The 24,252-nt window shown below is 43.2% G+C and overlaps 1 protein-coding gene across 2 annotated transcripts in view; it reads right to left on the reverse strand.

Moving 5' to 3' along the window:
- Positions 1-24,252, reverse strand: part of SCAI (suppressor of cancer cell invasion) — a 565,718-nt gene that overhangs the window by 444,495 nt on the left and 96,971 nt on the right. The window contains exon 3 of one of the 2 annotated variants that reach the window (XM_078646059.1): positions 1,998-2,037. The exons of the other annotated variant lie outside the window; for it this stretch is intronic. Within the exon in view, the coding sequence (XP_078502185.1) occupies positions 1,998-2,032 (35 nt within the window). The 5' untranslated portion in view covers positions 2,033-2,037. The remainder of the gene's footprint in view (positions 1-1,997; positions 2,038-24,252) is intronic. 2 annotated transcript variants of the gene reach the window in all.

Below are 24,252 nucleotides of genomic sequence, written 5' to 3' on the forward strand. Positions count from 1 at the left end.
ACAATTTAACCTACCTAGGCCTAAAATGGCAATTTTTAACTTTAGGCGCAGCGTACCATAGCTCCATAAAGGGGAACTTGCTTCTGTTTTTAAACAGCAGCATTGCAAAATCCATGTGACTTTTTGCAAAGCATTTTGTTTTTTTAGTTGACCTACTCTACAAAACACAAGGTAGTTACTTATGAAGTGTTGAGTGAATATATATATGATCCCGGTTATGTCCTTCCTTTATTTCAGTGTCCTGACTCTATCCTGATACTTGAACGCCTCCACTCCCTTTAACAGTTTAAGAAGATGAAAGGGCTAGCAGTGTCAGTAACATGCTCCACAATCTTCTCTCAAACACCTTAAAATCCCAGAGAAGCGTAGCTGAGGATAAAGCTGCCCCAGATACTGAAACAAGTTTTAGCAAAAGCTAATTGGAAAATACCTGCTGGTGCATGGTGATACACCTGCACGCAAGCGAACGCATAACTGGCCATCTTGGAATGGGTGGGCATGTCCTATCATACAAAGGCATCCACTTTGTCAATTTAAATTTACCGCTGCAACATGGCTGACGACCTACATAGAAAAGCCGTCGAATAAGGAACAGACAATTGAAATAGGCAAGAAAACCATCTAGTGACAAGTAATGGTCTGGACAAAAGCCCACTCTATTTTCTGTATTGCAGACAAGAGGTTTTTGACAATGGACAGCAAAAACTGTCTGTAGGCAAGACTGAAAATAGCACTTACGCCCAACAAACTTTCTTGGTTCACCAGAAACTTGACCGTCAATAATCGCATGTTATTCACAGGAAAGCAATCTTTTAAAAAGCAGGGTTTGCAAAGGCATTGTATTAAAACAAAGAATGGGTGCTTTTTGTGTAAATGCACTTGCAGTGTAGAACATGTTATAAGCCTATAACCACTCTCACAAGTCAATCATCCGCTTTTACAATTTACATGCGTAAAACTGAGGCCGGTTATGTGACATCGCGATATCTAGAGAGTCTACTTTTCACACACTTTAATAGTCAATCACCTGGGATTTGATGTCGGGACTGTGAGCTACAACAGCGAAGATGGTCACTAACGCTAAATGGTTAGCAGGTTAGTACTTGATCTGCAAGACTGCATGCAGTTAGACATTTTCTAATAATGCAAACAAATGACTAAGAACTTTACTATGTCGAAAAGTACAATATTCTTGGACAGTTTTAACTTTAAGAAAAGATAGAACAAGAATGTAGACCAAAAGACAGAAAGGTACCTGAGCGAGAGGCTTGGAGTCAGTAATACTTTCAGAATGTCACTTTTAGGGACCAAGATTCTGTACTAAACAGAGCATTCAATAAGATTGATGCGTACATTTAAACCAGTTACCACCTTGTGAATTTATAGTTTGAAACTGAGTTATAGTCTTTGACAACCTCACCCCCCACTATTAACATTTGGTTACGATGGGTGTGAACAAGGAGTGTACACGGGTAATGATAATTTCTCTAAGTCAATAGGACTGATGTGTAGGCTTAAACCAGTTCTCGTCATGTGACTTAATAGCTAGTACCTGATTTGTCATATTTGAGAACCTCACTCCCCACTGCTAATATTTGCTTATGATGAGTGTGAACAAGGAGTGAAGAAATGTAATGATAACTTCTGTATTGGCGGCTCCTTCAAACTCTACAGTTCTTTACAATGTGGTCTCCACTCAGACATAGTAATGGAATATTCTTAGTGTAGCTAATTAAAACTATGGTTAATGGGACATTACTTGGTTTACTGTCTCTCTCAAGCCAAGTTTAAGATCTATTTCTAGATACTCCTTCACCACTACCCATCAAGGAGGAGATGGGTGTAGTAAAGTGTGAGTTAAGAACAAAAGTACGAGAAGAAAAAAATGACGGAAGACCGAGGATGGTCACATATGTATTACGTTTTCAGAGAGTTACAGCATGTACGTCTTTACAAAAAGAACCATTTTGCCTTTATTCTAAAGGACTTGGACGAACCTCTTTGAGGAGCTCCTCCTTCCTCTCTTCCCCATCCAGCCTGAAAAACAGATGTTTGTGTGCGTCAGTACAGCAGAGGGAGCACGCCTTCCTAGCTACATACCCTAGCCTTAAACATTCATTCCATAACCACCTTCCACTCCCACTCCCCAACAACACAGCCATTATGGAATGATGGTTAACAGCAAAGCCACCAACACCTGCTGCATAAGCAAGGCAAGCGGACGAGTAACATCTAGGCACATGAGCAGAGAGAACGATTTTAACTTTGGAATAAAGCAGACAACAAATTGACAACTTCTATTAGCCTTTCAGATCAGAATTGATGTTACTCTACATAACACTTTAGAAAATGTTGGTCTCTGGGACCTACAAAGAAATACACAACGAGTAATGAAGAAACTTTATTTCATTATTTAAACAAAATAATTTTACATGGTACTGTAAGAACATTCATCACACAATCACCAACAGAAGCAGAAGACAGCATGTGATTAGGAACTTACTTGCAACGTAGGCTTCGCTTTCTTCAATACAAGCCATATGATCTGTTGGCTATATTGACACCAAGTTGAGGACTTCAACACATGGTTTATCAGAAGCAACTAGAGTAAATTTGCAAGCTGCTGCCTAATTAGTATAGTTATGTGGTACCAAATCAGGACAATTTAACTGGCTTGCAGACCTACCACCAGAACTCCTGGCTTATCACTTTTCTTAGTCATGATATGCTTCATCTACACACAACATTTCATTATGAGGTACGGGATTTTTAAAAACCACAATGAAATTAAGCTAGCAGATCAGTGATTTGTGTAACCAAACAAAACATTCCTCAATAAATCAAATTCTTGCTTTGTCAACATCCACGCATTCAAAAAGCAGGCACTGATAACTTAACTTACATAGCTGAGCTAGACTCAAAGTTTCATACTGCTGTTTCCCTAGTACCAGACTTCTCCCAAGTAATTTGGCAAATAAGGGTTTAAAATATTGACTGTTAAATGAAGATGTTATACAGCCCCTGTTAAGATATTATTAAAACCATTTAACGCATTGATGCAAATTTTTGCTATAAGGAAAAATACATAACCAGCATATATCTACAATATTAGCATTTGCCTAATGAGAATCAATCAAATTAAGTTTAAGACGATTAAACTATCAAACAATATCACTAAACATATTTACAAAAACATGTATTTTTAAATCACTGTACTGAATATTTCTTTATACTTAAATGTCCTCTTGTAAGCCCTATAATTTGAAGAGAAGATATATATAGTACAGTATAGCACTTAAGTATTACCTTAATGAAAGTGAGAAATATTGTTAAGTCTATACTCTTTTTGCAAAATAGTATAGAACTCTCAGATAAGAATCGTCAAGGTTCACATTTAAATCACTTTTTATATATTTTCTGGGCCACACTAGCACATCGACACTGAAATAAGCAAATCATTAAATGTTTATAATAAATGTCTGGTAGCAACGACCACGTGGTCTTCACAAATAAATGTTACATGTCACACAATCGAACAGGAGAATGTCACAATCATTGGTGAAACTCAAAGAATGTATTTATAGAAAAAGGATCTGAGCAGTAAACAAACCAGAGACACACTCGTAGGCACTGGAATGGTTTAACTGAATAGCAGCATGCAATACAATATAGGAGAAATGGGACACCCAAACATCATTGAAAGGAAATTCAAGTGACTCCTCCATATACTAAAGTCCATCCACAAACCTTTGGTAAAGTCTTTATTTTCAAGCAGTGCTAGAGAGTATTACCCTCTCTCCAACTGCACTATCTTAAAAGTCAGGGGTAAGTCAGGCTGATCCTTATGCTCTTAAGTAGGATTATGTTCCTCCTACAACATTAATCTCTTTGCGAAACTAAATGAACATATTTGATATATCTAAATATTATAAGGCATTCCAGAGGAATAATCCGTAATCTCTTTCTCACTGCTTTATCTCATGATGGAAACATGGGCAGCTTTGTGGCAGGTAATAAGAAATAACATTCCCCCATAGATGTTAAAAGGCAATTCCAAAAATGTCAGCACAGAGCAACAAAAAAGCTAAATGCTTCTAGTTTATAGATACATGAATGAAAAGTCCAATTCACAAAATTAATCAGCAAATATGTAATACTCATCATTCATAAACAAATATCTTGTAACATTTGCAAATATACGTTTTATCAGGAGTGTCATCATTAATGCATACTCATGTCTCAAGCTGCGGATGAAAAACCAATTCACGTCAGTTATGAATTCTATTACTAGCAAATTGTGCAAAGTCATCAAAAACAGACCTGGTCAAAAATGTTTAAACAAAATCTGGTCTTGAAATGGCTCCTCAATTTACCAAAGTGTGCTACTCCTCTACCTGTATTTGGACCTACACCAAGCTCCGCCAATCTGCGAGATTACTCTACTAGGTGAAAATATTTGGGAATGCAAAATCTACGGTCACTTTGTGCATCAAAGAACATCACTTGAATCATTGTTCTCAAAGAGCAATATCTCTGTTGGTTTAGCTTCCAGAAGGTATATAAACACTAACGTAAGTTGCTGGTACATTGATAGTTACTGCAGAAGTATGACTGGGCTGAGGATCCTTTCGTCCTTTGATCAGGATTTGACGAATGGGTGACTAAATAACTCTTTGCAAAACCATTAGGGATTCGAATCTCATGAAACCAACACAAAGATTTGGAGTGACAGCATCAATCGGATATGTGCCCTTCTTTGAATGGAAATTAAAGGAACCAAAAAATATTTGTACTGATAAAGTAAAGTCCACATTTGTAAAGTGCACAATCACCCGTAAGGGTCTCTAGGCGCTGGGGGCCGTCGGGAAAATTAAGCGAGCTATTGCCCAGAGTCACATGGTGCTGGGCTAACCTGCCGCCGGAGCCGGGGATCGAACCGTGGTCCCCAGATTACAGCGTCAGTCGCCCTGGCCGCGGCGCCACACCTCTTCCCTGATAGGCTGCAACAATCATAAAGCAATACATGCTATAATATTTACTAATAATCATTAATATAGTTGGGTTTCAAGGCTTAATTTGACACAAAATTATATAACATAAAGGAGTACAATATAGCTCAGAAAATAAATTGCTGTTTTTTTGGTTAGGGTTCTATGAAGAACATTTCTGTACCATTCTGTCTTTTTCTTTTTCCTCGCCAGCAAATATTTTATCCATACTAGACGTGCAAACCTTGGGATTTTCAAGAATAAATCAAAGACAAGAGCATTGATGCAATATGTTGGCCACAGTCACTGTTTTATCTAAGATGTGCTTATACATACAGTGGTTAACAGCACAAGTGACTAATTTGTAAAGCACAAAAGAGATGTGAAGCACCCCGGAAAAGGTGCGATTAAGTATATTATAGGATATATTATGAGCAAAGTTACACATACTGCTTATAGATGATGAGGCACAGGCATTGGAGGCAGAAGAGTGAAAGAGAGATTGGATTATTGTAAGGGGATGTTATGGTAAATAATTGTAGGATTAGGTTGATACTTGGGGCTCCATTCAGGCTTGCACTCATATTCAGTACCAATATTCAGATTACCTTGATTACAGAATGTCCCTACTTATATGATATTATTGTGTCTAAACGCAGAGTGTGACAATTATGTGGAAGTCTCAGACTTGACGCTGAATTCAGGATAGTAGAAAGCTCATAAGACATTTTAAAGTGTTAGTAAACCGGACGCCATCTTATAGTACGTTTCAGTTTGGCCCCCATCGGATTTGGTGAGAATGCTCAAAGTTAACGGTACGCTTAATGGTGGCAAACAAGAGCACTGAAGTCATGATATTAGAAAAGGTGAATGTAAAAAAAAGTTAGAATTGGGGTGGTTGGGGATTTGATTATTAAATGAAACACATAAATCTGAAGAACACCCAGATAAGGTTCCAATTAAGTCTAGTCCTTATATGAACCATGAGTTAACAGCTCCGATCCTGCAAACCTGTGCTGCAAATGTAAGCTGTCTGGGCAACTATGAAGTTCGTACCAAGGAAATAAGGTGGTCCTAGTAAAGGAAACAGGCAGCCAGAAGGTGGGTGTTGTCAAGGTTGCAGTTCCGGTGTACAAAGGCCTAAGATGGGAAGAAGCCTGGGTAGGGAGCTTGCCCTGTCCACTCTGTATTCCAAGGCTCAGGACCCCCTGATGGACAGATCTTACCTGTTGAATGGTGTGGTGTGCACTATCCCTGCACCCTCTCCAAAAAGAGAGTTTGCAATTCTGTCTTCAGGTCTTTGGCAGAGAACATGATTTGTCTCTGCCCCTATTTAGGTCTCGCCTCTCAATGCGCATGCGCATTGAGCGGATCGAGACTATAGGGGCTTAAACAGACTTTACCTAGACTGGCGATTTGATGCTGTGCCCGTGCGCTTTTAGGTCAATGCGCAAGCGCATTGACCTAAAATGCGCGTGCACAGCATCAAATCGCCAGCCATCTGTTCCCCAGCAGCTCTTCCCGCTCCGCCCCACAAGCTTCCCCCAGCGTGCGCTCTGCCTCAGCCGCACTCCTCCCACACCTTTGAAGTGAAGCTTCACTTCAAAGGCCCCTGCTGCTTCACACTATTCACTCTCCCTCATCGCCGCTCTCCCCGCTCCGCCCCCTGCTGCGGCCGTGTCGCATTTCTCCTCCCCCCTCCCCACAGCAATGCCCTCCGTCTTGTTTGTATTAACAGCGCTCATTGTAATTACTGCATTTATTTGTTATTTAGGAAATGTGCATCCTATAATTTTTACTGTCGCAGGGCACCATTTCACATTAGTATTCTCCACGTTTCCTTTTTTTGCTCCGGTTTTTCACCTTGACTCCTCTACCAATATGGCAGCGAATATCCTTCCTATCTCTAGATTCATCACTTTCACGCGATTACATACAGGGTATTTCCAGCGGCGCACACTTCAGTACACGTCCATTCACCTTGCGAGCTGTCGAGCGATTTTCGGTTCCATAAGACCCTTCAGCTAAGTTTGAGGTTAGTGTAGTGAATATTAAGTTATAGTCGTACTTTCAGAGGCCTACGATGACACGGAAATATTACAGCCCTTTTTTTTTCATTTACCCGCAGAACTTTCAACACGAGAGTTGGCAAGCTTCCAGTTTTTTTAAAGTGGCCGTGAGCTTTGCTACAACCTTCAGCTCAAATATGTTTTTGTTTCTTTAGAGAAAAAGGTATATCCGATGTTTATCAAAAAATTAAATAGTGTAGCCAATTGAAGCCGGGAGTTTTGTGCGCCACGGTTTCTCCCATTTTTTTTCAAAAGCCAACGCATGTTTGTGCAGTGTGTTGATGCTAACACGTACATTTTGTAAAGCGCTAATGTTTTCAAAACACATTTGACCAAAAGTCCTTTTTTTTAAGCGGCGGAACAAAGAGTGTCAATTTTATTCGCACTTTTGCTCTAATTTGCTGCATGGACGCTCATGGTGACAGTTGGTGGCAGTTGAGAGAGCTGAGGGGGAGGTTGAGCTGCCGGCGGTGGCGTTGCCGCTCCTGCCGGTCTCTTGCACTGTACCACGTACATAAATGAAACCGTGAAACCTACTATGGCCTGGTTCAATCGAGGAAAGGCCACACGCCGGAATATCCACGCGAGGCATAAGGGAAAAGTGAAGGGGGAAAAAAAGAATATATGCAAGAAGCTGAACCAGAAAAATAATATGCTTTGAGACAACAAGAAAAGAGGAATAGGAGCGAAATATTGAAAAAAAAGAAGAAAATATGTGAATATGCGGTAAGGCTGACAGTGGCAGTGTTGGCTGACCCCGCTTTTTGATTCCAGCTAAAATCACCGCTCGCTGCAATTCTACTCCGCTGGGGATGTGGGTTGATTAAGCCATACTGACTGCAATTTTAAAACGATTTTAAATTGATTTGCAAATTTGAATTCTTAATTTTGTGTTACAATTGAAAACGAATTGTGATACACACCTGTACTGTACTGTGCTTAAATACGCTTTTCACAGCGCTGCCAGGGGCTTTCTAAACTTTAACAAACACTCAGTGCTCTGTCATACTGCCTGCCCGCCCCGGTCCGACTCGGTAACCAATACCGTTGAGCGGAGGGCGGGACAGGTACGAGCCTGAGCAATACACTTCCTGCTCCCTGCTGTTGACTCGAGCGGTTAGCGCTCTAGCCTTTAGGTCACAGGGGCTACTTAGGCGGCGAGGAGGCGAGGCATCTTGCGGTAAGGCTGACAGTGGCAGTGTTGGCTGACCCCGCTTTTTGATTCCAGCTAAAATCACCGCTCGCTGCAATTCTACTCCGCTGGGGATGTGGGTTGATTAAGCCATACTGACTGCAATTTTAAAACGATTTTAAATTGATTTGCAAATTTGAATTCTTCATTTTGTGTTACAATTGAAAACGAATTGTGATACACACCTGTACTGTACTGTGCTTAAATACGCTTTTCACAGCGCTGCCAGGGGCTTTCTAAACTTTAACAAACACTCAGTGCTCTGTCATACTGCCTGCCCGCCCGGTCCGACTCGGTAACCAATACCGTTGAGCGGAGGGCGGGACAGGTACGAGCCTGAGCAATACACTTCCTGCTCCCTGCTGTTGACTCGAGCGGTTAGCGCTCTAGCCTTTAGGTCACAGGGGCTACTTAGCCACTCGTCGGTCTAAGCGCGCAGCGGTTGCGCGCAGGGGGGCGCCTTCAGTCGCGCCGAAGACAAGCCTAAGACCTGCCCGTCTGCGCCCGTCCGCGCCAGAACGGGCCAGGGGCTATGGCTGACCCTGGTATAGTATCCCAAAATCCTATCCCAGGACACATAACTTACTCCTCTAAGATACTGCGCAGCTTAAATAATTCACTACCTTTAGGCGCCGCCTGCATTTGTCGGTTACAGGTGGAGGGCTCCTTCTCATGCCGCTTTTGTCAAACCCAATTCTCTACCGAATTGACTATGCCTTTCAACATGTATAACCCCCGCATTATGACAATCACCCCTATGCCAGCTACTGATATCCCCTCGCTAGGGAGGAAAAATATCTTATGTAATGTCAGATCCCTTTCCAAACACACTACGGAGGTTTGGGACACTATTTCTTCTCACCAACCGGAAGTGTGTTATTTGACAGAAACGTGCCTTAAACCACATTGCACTCCAGATATAACTCTTGCTATCCCTTGCAATTATAAAATACTGAGATTGGACCGCCCGGTGAAAACTGGTGGTGGAATCGCGGTGGTTTACAAAGAGGATCTGAGAGTCACTATCTTAGAGGAACTTAGTTCCGCAGATATTGAAATAATGGTTTTTAAAATTCAGGTATCTCCTAAAGGACATTACAGAGGCGCTTTAGTCTATAGGCCTCCGGGTCCCTATAGGAATTTTACTAACACTCTACTCGAACTACTTGCTCCTTATATCATTAATGACAGGGAGTTTACATTAGTTGGAGATTTTAACGTTCACACTGAAAGTCCAGACTGTAATGAGGCACAAACGTTATTAACCGACCTATCTTCTTTGGGTTTAACATTGAGAAACAGTGGACCTACTCATCGAGCAGGCCACACTTTAGATCTAGTTTTCTCTAATGTCCAGCCTGTATCGTGCCCGCCTGCTACTCAGGTGAACTGGACTGACCACTTCATTGTGGAATTTACCACTCCTTTTCAGGCACAAAACCTCTCTTATCCCGGCACCCTGCCCTGTATCCGGAGACAGTGGCACAAAGTCACCCACTCTACTTTTGGAGAAAAGTTTATCCCTCCTATCTTTCTACCCTCATATGATATTGAAATTGCCCTTGTTAAATTTGAAGGAGAAACTAGGAAAGTCATTGACAAAATTGCTCCTCTAAAGCTTTTCAAATCCAGGCCTGCAAAAAAACAAGAAGTTTGGTTCTCTGATCACTTGAGAACTCTGAAACAAGGGGCCAGAAAATTAGAAAAGAGATGGAGAACCTCTCATCTTTTGGAGGATAAGAAAAAAATATTGGTGTGCACTGTCCTCGTATCATAAAGAAATTCGTGGTGCTAGGAAATCATACATTGCATCCCAAATACAAGAGGCTGGAAACTCTTCAAGAGTTCTTTTTCAAATTTTACAGACTTTTGTTAAACCCCAAGCATGTGAAGCCCCGGACATGGCATCTCAACAGTTGTGCGAAGACATTTCATGTTTTTTCACTAATAAGATCGATAAAATTTATGAAAAAATAATTTTGACAAATCACGCCCCACTGACCAATACAGAATCCTTCCCTGATCTTACAGAATGCATACCTGTTGTACATTCGCTGGACGTTTTCCCTCCCATATCTTTGCAAGAAACATCTGATCTTGTAAAACTAATTAAAAGCGGGAGTCCAGAAGATACTATCCCTGCCAAACTAATGCCCACACTTGATGAACATTTGTGTCCAACGATCAGTGAACTAGTAAATATTTCACTTATCTCAGGTGTTGTCCCCAAAGAATGGAAAAGGGCTCTTGTCAGACCCATAAGGAAGAACACCGCCCTAACGTGGTCTGACTTGACGAATCTTAGGCCCATCTCCCTGTTACCTTTTGTGGGAAAAATCATAGAAAAGCATGTTAACCATCATTTATCTGCACATGTGGAACTGGTAAAGTCCTTGGATGAATCCCAATCGGGATTCCGCCCCAAATACAGTACAGAATCCACTCTTTTGTCTGTTACTGATGATCTCCATGCCTACCAGGACAAGGGCTTCTCAGTCATCTTGGTTCTATTAGATCTATCAGCAGCGTTTGACACCGTGTCCCATACCATCCTGACGCAACGGTTGTCGAACGCTGGCATTCAGAACAAAGCTCTTGACTGGCTAAAGAGTTTCCTGACTGATCGCACCCAGAGAGTCACCATGGGTGCATATCGCTCGGTGGAAATAGAGATTTCTAAAGGGGTGCCACAGGGCTCATGTTTGAGCCCTACTCTTTTTAATATCTACGTGGCACCCCTAGCAGGAGTTCTGCGTAGATATGGCTTTATCCCCAAATCATACGCAGATGATACACAGCTCCTCTTTTCCTTTAAAACTCTCACCACGGAGGTCAGGAACTCTTTTTCGACAGGCATGAAAGAGGTGGCAAAATGGATGGCCACCAACTATCTCCAATGCAATGTCACCAAAACGGAGATCATGCTATTTGGAGAGGGTAAAATACTCTGGACTCCCGAATGGTGGCCGTCAGAGCTTGGAGCAGTCCCTGAACCCAAACAGGTTGTGAAGAATCTGGGAGTCAGGTTTGATCATGACCTGTCATTTAAACAGCATACCAACTATATATCGGGGATCTGCTTCCACACCATTGGACTCCTCCGTAAGGTCTTTCCTCTTCTACCTGAATCAGTAAGGAAAACGCTTGTACAAGCGTTGATCCTCAGCCGGATTGACTATTGTAACGGTTTGTTGCTATCAGCCAATGAGGGAGTGTTGGATAAACTACAGGTGATCCAGAACACGGAGGCTCGCCTGGTTCTGAATGCCCCTCCGAGAACGGCTTCCAAACCTCTCCTGAATCGCTTACATTGGCTTCCAATCCGACAGAGGGTCAAATTTAAATTATGCTGCCTGATCTACAAATGTCTGAATACACAGGGACCAATTTATCAAGAACGGAAATTCACTCCTTATGTTCCAGTACGATCTCTTAGATCTAGTAATAATCTCCCTCTTGTGATCCCTCACATAAAAAAAGTAAGACACGGAGGGAGAGCCTTGTCTACTACTGGCCCTAAGCTGTGGAACAAGTTACCTCTGGCATTAAGACAATGTAAAGAACATCTGACATTCCGCAAACTTTTAAAAACCGTTCTTTTTAAAAATGAAGTCTAGTTCATTTCCGCATTATCAATGTGTTGCTGATTTCTGGTCAAAAAAAGCGCAGAGATACTCCTGTCGGAGTGATTCAAGCGCTATATAAACACATAAATAAATAAATAAATGGTTAAAATGTACAATTTCCGCCCGCAGTGTGTCCCTCTCCTTCGCAAACCTATTGCTAGAGTGCGTGTCAAGCTGCGCGAAGGACACTTGCTCTGAATTAAGCGGGCAAGGCATAGGGATTCTCTGACAAAGAATTCATCCATTCTCTGTATTAGAATAGTGGGACATTGAGGGCTCAACTGAAGGCTCAGGGCTACACCCGCATTGGTATGTACCCTTATGTTTTATTTACCTTACAAGGGCCATGCATGGTCTGTCATTAGGCCGGTCCCGCCTCAGAAGCACCACTGACTACTGTATCCAGTTATATATTTCGAGCGCATATGGGGTCCCGTAGGCATTCAGCCCCACGTATGTTCTGTAGCCTATTGCATGTCTGGTTCAAATATGTTCTCTCAATATTTCAAGCTTTATTACAGATGTAAAAAAAAGATGTTAATATTTCACTTCTGTTCTTGGATTTACGTCACAATAAAATACACTGAACATAATCTTCACAAAAGCTATTGCCATTATAAATTACAATAACTTTTATTTAAGTATTAATTATTAAAAAAAATAAAAGCCAATGTTATGTGTAATAGCAATACATCTAAGTCATGTAAATACAACACATATTGCATTACAAATGCTATAGGTGTCACATTTGCGAAAGTTATAACTATTGGCATTGCAAATGACAAAGCTATCAATTTAGCTATTTTAAAAACCAACACATAAATAAAATAATTGTCATTTACAAGACCAATAAGCTCCAACTTTTCTAATGCAAGACCTATTCCATTTCCAATGCTTGTTTTATTAATGTGGGGAATTCTTATGCCTGTATCCTCCCAGTGTGTCATCATGGGCTCAAGGCGCTTGAATTCTGCATTGACATCCTCTGTGGGGCTGCCAGCAGCCAGTGGATTGGCCGTGGTTTGTCCAGCAGGGGTGTCAGGCGAATTCCATGATAAGTAAGTATTCATCTCAGGTGTCTCTAAAGAATCGAAGAACAGTGCAAGGACGGTCGGGTCTCTGAATTCCTTCTGGATGCTGTTGACAGTAAGCAGCATCATAGTGGGTTTATCCCCTTCCACGTGGGGCTAATTCCCCGGCGGTGCGGGGGGGGGGAGGAAGGGGCCTCACGCGGCGCCACGGTACTCATGACGAGTCCAGCTCATCATGCTGCACAGTGGAGCTGTGCTCATGACGAGCTGGACTCGTCATAACTCCACCCACTCCTTTAGAACGCCCGCACAGGCGGGGAATTAGCCCGTCATAAGCATGCAAGGGGTTAAGTAGCCCATTTTGAATCCCCAGTTTTCGAAGTAAGGGCCTCATTGCCAAGAGTTATTTCCGACACACCGTTGTATCTTGAAAAAGTTGGCTGCAGTGTAAATGGGCACACTCTTGTAGAGGAAAGGTCCATTGATCTGTTTTGCTGCTGTAATTGTCTAGTCTAGTGGTGGCAGCGGAGGCAAGCTATGATCGGTGTGGGTATAGGTTGGTTCCAGGTTGTGCACGTGAGTAGACTACAGGCACGTTGGAATTCCAAGGTTGGTACAAACATAAGGCCAGTGAGCTCTGGGACGAGGGAATAAACCAGCCATGCCATCCGTATCTGCCCCTTCAGGGATACCCATAAAATGGACATTGTTCCTCCTACTCGGATATTCTACGTCCACCAGTTTCCTCCTTAGGGCCCACAGTTCTTGCCCCAAGCCCAGTTGGTTCTCAAAAACTGTGAGTCTGTCTTCCAATGCCTCTATTTTCCTTTCGTGGTATCCAAACGAGCTTGGAAAGCTCCCAAGTCTCAACGCAGGGATTTTATTTCACAGGAAGTGGATTTCATATCTTCAAGGACTGAGTTGATAGTTGATTTAATAGAGGTGAGCAACATCGTGAAAGAGCTCTCCAACCCCAACGCCGGAAACAACGACATCACCCCATCGCAAGACCTCTGCAACTCCCTCGCCTCCTACTTCCACAACAAGATCGCGGACATACACAACAGTTTCAGCATCCAACCAACGCACGCCACAACCGCAGCAACGCCACCCACCACCACCCTCCGCGCCTGGACCCCGATCAGCACCGAAGACACCATCCGCACGATGAACTCCATCCACTCCGGATCTCCAACCGACCCCTGCCCTCACCACGTCTTCAACAAAGCCGACGCTGTCATCGCACCCCACCTGCGGGACATCATCAACACCTCCTTCGACACCGCCACCTTCCCTGAGAGCTGGAAGCACGCCGAACTCAGCGCTCTACTCAAGAAACCTACAGCGGACCCCACCGAACTCAAGAATTACCGTCCCATCTCGCTCCTCCCGTTCCCGGCCAAAGTCATCGAAAAGACCGTCAACAAACAGCTGGCCGCCTTCCTCGAGACAAATGGATCCCTCGACCCCTCACAGTCTGGCTTCCGAGCCAACCACAGCACCGAGACCGCCCTCATCGCTGCCACGGATGACATCCGAACCCTGATGGACAACGGAGAAACAGCGGCCCTCATCCTCCTGGACCTCTCCGCGGCATTCGACACTGTCTGCCACCGCACCCTAGTGCAGCGCCTTGACAACATCGGAATCCAGGAGAAGGCACTGGAGTGGATCACCTCCTTCCTCGACGGAAGAACACAGAGAGTCCGCCTACCACCGTACAAGTCAGAGGCCACCGAAGTCATCTGCGGCGTCCCTCAAGGATCCTAGTTGAGTCCCACCCTCTTCAACGTCTACATGAGCCCCCTCGCGGCCATCGCACGCCAACACAACCTCAACATAATCTCCTACGCCGACGACACCCAACTGATCCTCTCCCTGACCAACGACCCCACCGCCGCCAGAGCCAACCTGCACGAAGGGATGAGAGAGGTAGCCGAGTGGATGACGACCAGCCGCCTGAAACTGAACTCAGACAAGACGGAGGTCCTCATCCTGGGCTCCTCGCCCTCCGCCTGGGACGACTCCTGGTGGCCCCCCGCTCTGGGCACCGCACCCAAACCGACGGACCACGCACGCAACCTGGGCTTCATCCTGGACTCCTCCCTCTCCATGACCAGACAAGTCAACGCCGTCTCCTCGTCGTGCTTCAACATCCTGCGCATGCTACGGAAGATCTTCTGGTGGATCCCCACCGAGACCAGGAAGACTGTCACCCAGGCCCTCGTCACCAGCCGACTGGACTACGGCAACGCCCTCTACGCCGGAACCACTGCCAAACTCCAGAAGAGACTCCAGCGGATCCAGAACGCCTCAGCCAGACTCATCCTCGACATCCCACGAAACAGCCACATCTCCGGACACCTGAGAGACCTGCACTGGCTCCCCGTCAACAAAAGAATCACCTTCCGCCTCCTCACCCACGCACACAAAGCCCTACACGACCAAGGCCCGAGCTACCTCAACAACCGGATCAACTTCTACGCTCCCAAGCGCCACCTCAGATCAACCAGCCACGCCCTCGCCGCCGTCCCCCGCATCCGAAGAGCGACAACAGGAGGAAGGTCCTTCTCCTACCTGGCCGCCAAGACCTGGAACTCCCTTCCGACCGACCTGCGCCTGACCCAGGACCACCTCTCCTTCAGGAAGAAGCTCAAGACCTGGCTGTTCGAGCAGTAAAGGCACCCCCCCCCTCCTAGCGCCTTGAGACCCTACGGGTGAGTAGTGCGCTCTAAAATTGTATTGATTGATTGATTGATTGATTTATCCGGGTTCCAGTGTGACTTTGAGCTTGTCTGAATGGGGAGGGTTCTGCTTGCCTTCCACCACTTCTGTAAAAATAAGTTGGAGCAGTGCCTTGCCCTTTGACATCAGAGGCAACTGGGGTCAAGACAGAAGGCTTGGCATATGGTCCACAGGTACCAGGGGGGAAACTGGACAGGGTTCTCCTCAGCGAGAGTTCCAGTAGTGCTCAACAAAGACCATAAGGTCGGGGTATACAGTTAGTAAGCTGCCCACTAATAAATATCACACTATCTCCTCCCGAGGAAGAGCAAAGACTGTGTCACCAGGGTGTAGATCCTGTAGTACTCTGATGGCCATACCCCAACAGCTCCCTGGAAGCACGTGCCACGCAGTACAAGTGGGAAATATCTCTACGTCAGGTTAGTCCGCGGTGTGGCGACTAGGCGGCACACGAAGGTCCCTCAAATGATAGGTGAGGAACAGGGCCTTAGGCAAGAACAAGCAGAGATGCAAAGCTGGCATGGGTCAGAAATTGTACACTGCCAAAAGTGTCAAACAACAAAGTGACAAAAATCTTGCGAGGTGCCACCCGCTATAGAAGTCCCGCTCAGGGGGTCTCCCACAGTTCAAGTCAACTTCCTAAGTGGTCTCGGATCTTCAACACTGCTGCTGACGCCTCTATTCAGGTATGGAAGTCAGGGTGGATTTTGCTGGTGGGCCAATTTAATTGATAAACTGTTTTTGTAGTTCTTATGGTGAACTTTTCAATATCCTTTTTTATCTGTTTGTATGGTTATCGTTTAACAAAAATACACTGGATGGATTGAATAATGTCATGCAGCGAAGATGTGGTACTAGTTCTTGTATGCAGAGATACGCATTCTACCTTATATGTGCTTCCTCTTTCGGGGTCTATGTGACAGTGCATTGTCAGTGAATTTGTTTCATGAAAGCTCAGGCTGCCTCATGAGTGATCGGATGATCTATTTTTTTTGTCGATTTTTTTTTTAAGAGTTTGAGTCACAGTTGTACATACACAAAATAAAGTGCTTACGGTGTCCAAGCCGTTTAAAAAGCACATAAAAGCACCTCCAAAAAAAAAAAAAGAGTCACATATTGCACGAGTGAAAAGATGATCAGCTTTCAGCTCTTTTCAAAAGCTTCAGAGAGCACATTATTTCTAACAGCCTATGCAGTTTTGAGAATTATGTGTTTATAATTACATTATGTTCAATTGCTTAGCAGTTACGATAATGACGGAGACTAACTAGATGACTGTTCGCTAAATGTTTTGGTTTTTATTATTAGGTGTTCTGTTTTATCTGTTTCATAAGGCAAATTCCCCAAACCACTGTAAAGGTGTTCAGAAGTGGCTCACTTGTGACAAGCATTTCATACAGCCTTGCTGCCTATTTTTAGTATTCCAGGGTACTGCACTGGGTCTGTCCATTCCCTTAATGTCCTCAGCATAGACAAATGTGGGCTAGTCCCATGCCTCCACTTATTTGTTGCAACTCTTTTACTATGTTTGCTCTTACTGTAATGCTGCACATGCCTCAACTTATATTAGATTTAATAAAATACAGCAGTGTGTACAAACTGGTTATCTACATAATGTTACAGCAAAGGTGTGTCCAACTACCCTACACACTTCAGATTATTGAAATTCCTAAACTAGTACACAATTGAACAATTAGTAACTTTTGTGCTCATTAGCTACGTTTTTTGGGCAACATCAAGCTCCAAAAAAACAAGCAAAGCAAACAAACGCAGCAAACAAACAAACACACACACACGTTCCAATTAGAAATGATAGGCCACAAAGAGACTGATAGGAGGAAAGATACAGGCTGATGTAAAAACAGGAGAAAGGATAACTCCAGGTAGATGGATAACATAGACAGCAATACGGCCTAAAATTGAGAACATGACGGATGGTATCAGTTTCCATTTCGACAACTAGTACATTCATAGACCTCCCAATTCAGATTATTAAAAACTCCCAACTCCTGGCTACCAAACTCTTTGCAGTAACTCTTTTTTATAGGAGTTAATGCAATAACTCTTGTTTTGTAGGAGTTAATGTGTACATTTAATTTAAAGTATTACGGGTGGCATGCTTTAGAAGAATACCACTGTGCGCAACATGGATGGTTTATCATATTCCTGCTCTCCTCTGTAAACGGAACCCGGAAATAACTAAGAAATTCCCCAGTTGTCATGATTTAGGGAATTGGATGTGTATGGTAAATACTTGTCTGTTTCCTCATGGCGTTTGGCAAGCAGTAGCTTCTTACATAACTCAATATATTGGATCATAGGTGTTCTGAGGTTCTTTAGTGGTATTATTGACTGCATGACACTGATGAGTCTATACCTGAATATTCTCTAAGAAATTGATCTATTCAAAGGAAAAAAAAATTTGGGGAAAAAAATCAATAAAAAATCATGCAGAGAAAATATAAACCTGTAAATCTGAAAAATTAGAACGCACAACAAATTACATAGGGTTTCTGCAGTATTGGTTAATAAATCAAGCAATAAGATTATCACCAAAGGATTCAAAAATAAAAAACCTAGGTTCTGATTCACAAAAGCGGTCATGTATCCACAAACGTTTATACAACATACATGGGTAAACAATTGCATAACTGTACTCCATGACTACGTACAGTTATGAAGAAGTATAACCCACACAAGAAGTGCGGAGGGGATGGATTAAGGCATGGTCTATCGCGAGACTGCGTCAACACCCACAAAACTCTGAGTTTGTTCACTAATACAAATTCCACTCTCATCTTTTTCCACCATGGATATAGTCGGTGTGAAGGGGAATGACAAGGAGTTTTTCCAAAGGGAAAAGATGAGCTTCTGCACAGCTGGCTGTGTTTCCCAAATGAGGGGTTGTACAATGCATGCAACTGCGCACTGTTCAAACAGCTGGTCACCGAACATGTAGCACATTTGTAAACTGTGACTGGTGCTGTTTGCAGGCATACTACGTGAAATGCTTAGTGTCCTTATACATCTCAGAAATCGAACCATTAGTATATACATTGACTGTAGATTCTTTGAAAAGAGGCAATGTACTAGGTCAAAACGTTTGCCCTAGATTGATTATCTTAAGTATTTACATCAAGAAATTCCATGTCACAGATTATTAAATGTATTTTCTTTGTTTACGAAAATAGATCAATATTCCCAGATTCACATCCACGCTTAAAAGTGAAACAGCTCTCTAGTTTCTACACAGTGGATGATCTTTCATAGATTGGTGCAGTGACATAATATACACATTATTCACTGATTTAGGGAAGGAGTTAAAGACTGGGTGTTGCATGCCTTTGCCAGTATGGATAGCAATTCCTCCGAGAAGCATGTTCAAGACTTTGAAGTCAGATCATCCAAGCCCAGAGATTTCCCCAAATGGATGGTTTTATTACTGTACTCATTTCATGTCCCCCCAATAGGTCGATTGGGAAAATGCCCAATTTATTTCTCTGAGAAGGTCACAGCTATTGAAAAACAAGTTTCTTTCTTAGAATATGAGACAATACAACATTATTTGAAAGACTGAGTAATGGGTATACTATTTATATTTTCTAAAGTGGGGGACGGCAGTTGTACTACTCGCCAACTTGAAACACATATTTTTCTCAAACAATGATGTGTCTTAGCTCCATGTCGTTTTAACCTTTTTATGGCCAATTTACCATTGTATTTTAAAAATGTTAATGCTCATTCACCTAACCTTGCAAGGCAAAATATAAAATATTTACAGTATGCAGATGACTCTATATTGTTAAGTCATACTGCTATAGGCCTATGAAGACGGATAGAATCATGTAATAATTATATTCTAGCTAATAGTTTACAAATGAATACTAAAAAAACAAAAATATTGACAATAGGTTCGAGTAAACCAGATATGAGAGTATGGAATATTAACGGGTTAAGACTGAAACTGTAACATTTTATAAGTATCTAGGTATCTCATTTGATGACAGACTGTCTTTTAAATAGCACTTTATCATTTTAAAAGTGAAAGCTACCGCTCGGTCTTTTGCTTTTAGAAAGTTGAGAGATACGTTGGTATGTCCGAACCATGAGCATTTACTCAAGGTAATGAAATCAAAGCTGATTCCCTCCTTGGATTAAGGGTCAGGTATTTCTTTTAGGCAAAGACTTGAAAATCCTTGATAATTTACAAATAAAAGCTTTTAAATCGGTCTTCAGGGTTCCAAGGAATGTCGGGCACACCGACGTCAGATTGGAATTCGGCTTGAAAAGACAAACCTTAATAAGACAATCTTCATTTTTTAAATCTTTATACTCGCTTTTTTCCTCCGAACCCGGCACCCTTGCAAATCACTGCTGGCTGGAAATAATGAAGCATGAGTATGCAAGTGGTTGGAGATCTTATCTAACTGAGAGCCTAAATAAGTTTAAGTCTGAGCCCTTTGAGCTTATAGCTAGAAACAAAGCTGCGCTTGGACAGATATTAAATCAATCGGCCAACTTCTTATCAATTATATTTGATAAGCAGGAGTTTAAAAAAAGGCATGCCTGGTCAGTCATTAATTCATTTAACAAATTGGAGTCACAACATTATTTTACTTCCCATTTAAAACCGTTTGTAAGGGATAAATTCTTGTTGTTACGATTTGGGCGATATCCCAAAAAGGACGGAATTCCTTTATGGGTAAAAAAACTAGCTATCCATCAAACAGTTGAACTGTTTAACTTGCCAGTCCTAGTCACTGGCCAAAGTATAATACGGGTCAGTATCAGAGAGACCAGAGAAAAAACACTGTAGTGTTTCAGATGAGGGTCCAAACACCTCAATAGTCACTAGTACTCCAGAGTCCAATAGATTCCCTATCGGTTTAAGCAATATCTGAGTGCGATCCAGATATGTATGCACCTCTTGTGTACAAATTCAAAAGCATGGGGCAGAAGAGAATAATTGTGAGGCACTTAAAGGTAATGGGAGGATCTATAACTGTAGGGATGATAGAGATCATGTGTGCTGTTTGGCAAAGAAGATAGCCAAGCAAAGACCAGCAAAATAAATGCCACTTCTGCCAGACTGCGGGACAAGATGTCACCCACGACAGCATAAAATAAGATAAATCAAATGCACATTTAGTGTACTGACACCACCTATTTATCACATATAACATGAGCATTATTTAAGAACACAGTGTGTAGGGAACCTAGCAAATCATTCTACCAACAAGCTTCAGTTTCTACTGGATTATTGGCCTTTACATCAACATGACTGGTAGGGAAAATTAGAAACGGGGCACAAATCAGAAGGGTCCCTTAGGTCAACAGATGGCTTCTAGAGGGAAGGGAACACTACTGTCTAATTGCAATTCTGCTACAAATCGGTGTGAGAACAACAAGTTATTGATGAGATATTGTATGCAAGGAAATACAATCTTCCAGTCTCTTTTAATATTCTTCAGGGTTCTTGGGTTGAGGTGCTAGGTGGGAAAATATCAGAAGGAGACCTTCAATAAAACCCAGAGGGAATAGGTGATACTTCATTGACTAGCATAAGGGAGTAAAGTGGAGTAGCCTGTGGCCTCTAGTTTTCTACGCATAGCACGATTCACTGAATCTATTCAAGACACTGGGATAAAATGCAATTGAGAAGTGCAAGAGGGCAGCAAATATCTTGCCAAATAGTTGTGATATTTTTAATAAGGAGACACCTAGGAGATGAGAAGGCAAAAGTGTTGAAGGGGCTACAGGTGGACATGGATGTAGTACATATTCTGGACCTGTCTTCAGTTACACTTATAAAGGTGGGTAGTCCAAAAGGAAATCACCACGATTCGGAGTAAACAACTGGCAACTGGACCCTTTTGGGGAGAAAATGGTCTAGTACATTAGCTGTGTCGTCAACTAGTATGCCCCTTCTAACTCCCAATTAGGGGCTCCTCCTCCTGCTCCATCTTTCGCAACTCTTCACCTGAAAAGTGTATGCTGTCCTGCACATCAGGTACACCGACTACCCAGCACTTGAATATTACACCTTTGGACTGCTTAAATTAATTGGACTACCATCTTGACATTTCTCTGTGCACCCAGGAATGGGTAACTCGTTTAATCATACTCACTGAACCAGATTCATATTTTACACCACCCCCACCTCAGAGAATCAGGCAACCTCCTTTACTTTATACTGGTCTTCAAACTTGGAATCTCTGCCAGGTGAGGTGTAGCACAAGAAAATCAGCCAGAAGAGAACAGAACTCCACAAAGCGTCACTACTAAGGAACCCGCCCAGCCACGCGGCTTGGTGCCAATTCTTAATATTTTCAGTGGTTAGACCAGGGACACAGAAGAGAAACAAGAATTGGCAAGAGCTATTGGCTTTTGCAATATGTTTTAGCTATGCTGTACACCAGCGTGGCTGCTGTTCTGCATTGCCAAAGGTTACTGGAGTAAAGGAGAGTGGCGTGGAGTAGAGGGAAGTGTTATGAAGTGGCTCAGAGAGTCGTGGACTAGCTTAGAGAGTTGTGGAGAGGCACGGAGTGGTGTGGAGTCGTGTAGAGTAGAGTTGAATGGCATGGAATGTCATGGTGTGGTGTGGAGTGTCATGGAGGGAGTAGAGTGGAAGGGCATAGAGTGGAGTACAGTGTCGTACAGTTGTGTGTCGTAGAGTGGAGTAGCATAGAGTGTCAAACAATGGAGTAGAACAGAGTGTCCCAGAATGAAGTGTTGCAGAGTCGTGACTCGTGGAGTAGAGTGTCAAAGAGTGGCGTGCATAGAGCAGAGTGGAGTGTAGTAGAAGATGTTGCATAGAGTGGAGTAGTGTTATAGAGCAGAGTAGATTGTCATAGAGTTAAGTGGTATAGAGTGAAGTAGTGTAGTAGAGTGGAATAGCATAGAGTGGAGCATAGGGGAGTGGTGTAGAGTGAGTAGAGTGCCAGAGAGGTGTGGAGTGGCACAGAGTGGTGTGGAGTGGAGCTGCATACAGTGGAGCAGTGCGTCGTAGAACTGAGTGGAGCAAAGTGGCATGAAGTGGTGGAGAGGGAGTGTCGTGGTGTACGGTGTGGTAGAATGGAGTGACAGAGTGGAGTAGAGTATCAAAGTGGAGTAGATTTTAATGGAGTAGAGCACCGTAGAGTGTAGTGTCGTTGGTTGGAGTGGAGTAGTGGCCTAGAATGAAGCAGCTTAATGTACAGTTGTGCAGAGTAGACTGACGTAGAATGCAGAGGTGTGAGTGCATACGTTTTGAGTAAAGTGGTGTAGAGTGCATTGGCGTAGAGTGCAGTGACAGAGTAGAGTGGCATAGAGTGTAGTGGTGTAGAGTGGAGTAGTATAGAGTAAAGTGGACTGGCGCTGCGTAGATTGCAGTGGTAGGAGTGGCGCAGGATAGAGTGGTGTTAAGTAGATTGTTTCAGAGTAGAGTGAAGTGGCGTAGAGTGGTGCAGAGTTGATTGCAGAGGTGTAGAGCAGAGTGGCGTACAGCGGTGCAGCGTAGATTACAGTGCCACTGCAAAGAGTAAAGTGGCATAGAGTACAGTGATGCAGCGTAGAGTGCAGTGTTGCAGAGTAGAATGGTCAGAATGGAGTGCTGCAGAGTAGAATGGAATGGCCTAGACTGGAGTGGCATACAGTGCAGTCATGTAGAGCATAGTGGTTTAGAGTGTAGCAGCGTAGAGTGCACTTGCGTAGGAAGCCTTGGAGTGGTGCATAGTGGCATATAGTGCAGTAGCGCAGAGTAGAGTGGTGTAGAGTTCAGTTGCGGAGAGTGCCGTTTTGCAGAGTACAGTGTCAGAGTGTAGTGGCGTAGAGTGCAGTGGTGTACAGTAGAGTGTTGCACAGCAAAGTAGTGCAGAGAGCAGTTGCGTAGAGTACAGTGGTTCAGAGCAGAATAGAGTGGTGTAGACTTCAGTGATGTAGATTGCAAAGGTGAAGAGTGCAGTGTCTTAGAGTGTTGCACAGCAGAATACAGTGCAGTGTGGCAGAGTAGAATGGAATATAATTCAGTGGCATAGAGTGCACTGGATTTATTTGAATAGGCCAAGGCACGCCTGGGTGGGTGAGGGCATTGGGGGATTACAGGGTATAGATAGGCTGAGAAATTACACATATATGGGACAGAACTGGCACAGGATATGAAGTGAGCGGAACAGACTGAACCTTTAGATTGTATAAAACACAGGAGATAAGCCTCCAATAGGAGACAAACAGACTGCCTTTGTAAATGTGAATGACCGCAGGGCTCACTATATCACTTATGTCCGAATGTCAGCACCATGTATGTAGGCTTTGCACAGCCTGACTACATTACATTAGAATGTATGTAAGATGCTATCAAACCTTTAATAACATTTGTTTATAAAAAATAGAGTGAATGGGATTTGAGTAAAGTGGTGTAGAGAGCATTGCTGTAGAGTAGAGTGATGCAGAGTGGAGTGGCACAGGGTAAACCTCAGTGGCATAGAGTGGAGTGTATGGAGCAGAGTGGAATAGAGTGGTGTTGAGTGCAGTGGCTTAGAGTAGATTATTTTATAGTAGATGGAAGTGGTGTAGAGTGCTGTGGTTTAGAGTGCAGTGGTAGATTAGAGTGGCTTAGAGTGG

The sequence above is a fragment of the Lissotriton helveticus genome, chromosome 5_1 (genome assembly GCF_964261635.1).
Source record: "Lissotriton helveticus chromosome 5_1, aLisHel1.1, whole genome shotgun sequence".
Lineage (NCBI taxonomy): Eukaryota > Metazoa > Chordata > Amphibia > Caudata > Salamandridae > Lissotriton > Lissotriton helveticus.